General features: G+C 23.2%; 1 protein-coding gene across 1 annotated transcript in view; it reads left to right on the top strand.

Annotated features, from left to right (window-relative positions):
• Phum_PHUM226980 (Short/branched chain specific acyl-CoA dehydrogenase, putative) overlaps positions 1-1,214 on the top strand; it is a gene marked incomplete at both ends in the record, with an annotated part of 1,998 nt that extends 784 nt beyond the window's left edge. The window contains 4 exons of the mRNA XM_002425853.1: positions 118-414; positions 512-694; positions 776-911; positions 1,039-1,214. Of these exons, the coding sequence (XP_002425898.1) occupies positions 118-414; positions 512-694; positions 776-911; positions 1,039-1,214 (792 nt within the window). The remainder of the gene's footprint in view (positions 1-117; positions 415-511; positions 695-775; positions 912-1,038) is intronic.
• Positions 1,215-2,550: the final 1,336 nt, after the last annotated feature.

The following is a 2,550-nucleotide window of genomic DNA, read 5'->3' as shown; positions in this document are numbered from 1 at the left end:
CAAAAAGAAAAATATTTACCTTTGCTCATTAACGAAGGAGTGAGTTTTTAGGTTTACTTTTAAAAAAAAAACCAATAAAGCGGTAAATTTTTAATATTATTTTGTTTTTTTTTTCAGGTTGGAAGTTTTTGTTTGACTGAACCTTATTCTGGAAGTGATGCTTTTGCAATGAAAACTTCAGCGAAACAAGAAGGAGATTATTTTATTTTAAATGGATCAAAAATGTGGATATCAAATTCAGATATTGCAAAATTTTTTATTGTTTTTGCAAATGCTGATTCATCCAAGGGTTACAGGGGGATCACAACATTTTTAGTCGAAAGAGATGCTCCTGGTTTATCTGTTGGAAAAAAAGAAAATAAATTGGGAATAAGAGCCAGTGGAACGTGTCAAGTGAATTTCGATAACGTAAAGGTAAATTTTTTTTTTGTCGACTTTTTAATTAAAACTGCTTTTAAATTACTCTTACATAATATAAGAGCATTATATATTTTATATTTCTTTTGATTAGATTCACAAAAGTGCGGTTTTAGGAGAATTATATCAAGGTTATAAATATGCTGCAGGTTTTTTAAATGAAAGTAGAATAGGAGTTGCTGCTCAAATGCTCGGATTGGCTCAGGGTTGTTTTGACGTCACCATACCTTACACGTTGGAAAGAAAACAATTCGGACATAAAATTTTCGATTTTCAAGTACTGCGATCACATTGTTTTGCGTTGAAAACATTTAATAATAATAATAATAATACATAATAAATTATATTTGCGTTTTAGGCGATGCAACATCAGATAGCTGATATTGCTGTCAAATTGGAATGTTCAAGGTTACTCGTGTACAATGCTAGTAGACGAGTCGAAGCCGGTATAAGTTTTGCTAAAGAAGCGTCTATGGCAAAATTTTACGTAACGGGTAAATGAAACAATAATAAAAATCATCAAGACTTCTTTTTTTTTTTTTTTTTTTTTTTAAATTTTAGAATAAAAAATCTCCATTTGTAAAAGGAAAATAATTAATTATTAAAATTAAATGTTTTAAGAAATGGCTCACGAAGTAACAAAAAGATGCATCGATTGGATCGGAGGTGTGGGATTCACAAAAGATTTCCCTCAGGAAAAATTTTACAGGGATTGTAAAATCGGTACCATTTACGAAGGAACGAGTAATATTCAATTAAATACAATCGCTAAATTTCTTAAAAAAGAATTCAGTTGAATTTTAATAACAGAGAAAAATTTTGTCAGAAATTTTGACAAAATATGATTATTACTTTTTGGAATTTGAATTTTCTTTCATTTAAAAATTCAGTAAGTAATTATTATTATTATTATTATTATTATTATTATTAAAGCTTATTATTAATTTTAAAAATTTTTGGAGGAATTTTAAATTTCCCGAAAAAATTCCAAAAGTTTTAAAGTACAAATTTACAAAGTGCAATAACAATCAAAAAAAAAAAAAACAATTTTTTATTTATTTATTTATTTATTTTTTGTATACACATTATCATTGTCAAATATTTTTATTATATATATTAAATTATTATTTTTTAATGAAAATTTTAAAATCATTGATAATCGACGTTGGGAGACATACTTTTTTTTTTTTTTTTTTTTTTTTTTTTTTTATTTGATTTCCATTGATATTATTTTGTTATTTCCTCTCAACTAACAAAACAAAACAAAAAAAATTAGATAAAAGCACGATAGAAAAAAAAAAAAAAAAGAAAACTTCCGGTAGAATTAATAAAAAATATAAAAAAATTTAAAAAATGATAATTAATTAATTTATTTATTATTAAATTATTTTTAGTAAATTCAATTTTCATTTGTTTTTGCGCATTCTGAATATTATTTAAATATAAAATTAATTTTTAATATTAAAATTATAATATTTAAATAAGGAAAAATTTGATTTTTTCTCTTTTTTTTTAAAAGATAAATTTATGATCGCGATAAAATGATGAAATTATATTAATTACTTACGCACATTATTATTTATAATGATAACATTATTACCTTTGACCTAAAATTCCGAGATTTTTAATCGTCATGACAGATTTTTTATTATCAATTACATCAAAAATTTTTTTCTTATCAAAAACAGAAAATTTTTTTTTTTTTTTGTAAATTTAAAAAAAAAACGTAGTAATCGTGTTACAAAAACATGTGTATTATTATTATTATTATTTTTAAATCATCGAAGGCGTGGATTAAATAATTAAATTAGATTTAATTTAATAATAAAAAAAGTATCATCAAATCTCGTTGTATGGTAATAAATTGAAAAAAATTTTAATTTTTTTTTGAAAATGGTTGTCATGTTTAAGGTTGTTTTTATAAATTAAATGGTTTATAGAAAATAGTTTTTTATTTTTTTCATCTATTAACATAAGTAGACATAAGACCTTGACAGCTAACAAGTAAAACGTTTGCCTTTCAGTTGATAAACCTGTTTATTCAGTTTGTTTTTTTTGTTGTTGTTATGTAAATAGGTTAAGAATAGGCGAAATTTTCCTAATAAGCCCCCCAATAATTTCAATGTAAATCAT

The sequence above is a fragment of the Pediculus humanus genome, genomic scaffold (genome assembly GCF_000006295.1).
Source record: "Pediculus humanus corporis 1103172107590 genomic scaffold, whole genome shotgun sequence".
Classification (NCBI taxonomy): Eukaryota; Metazoa; Arthropoda; class Insecta; order Psocodea; family Pediculidae; genus Pediculus; species Pediculus humanus.
This window is presented reverse-complemented; position numbering and strand designations above follow the sequence as displayed.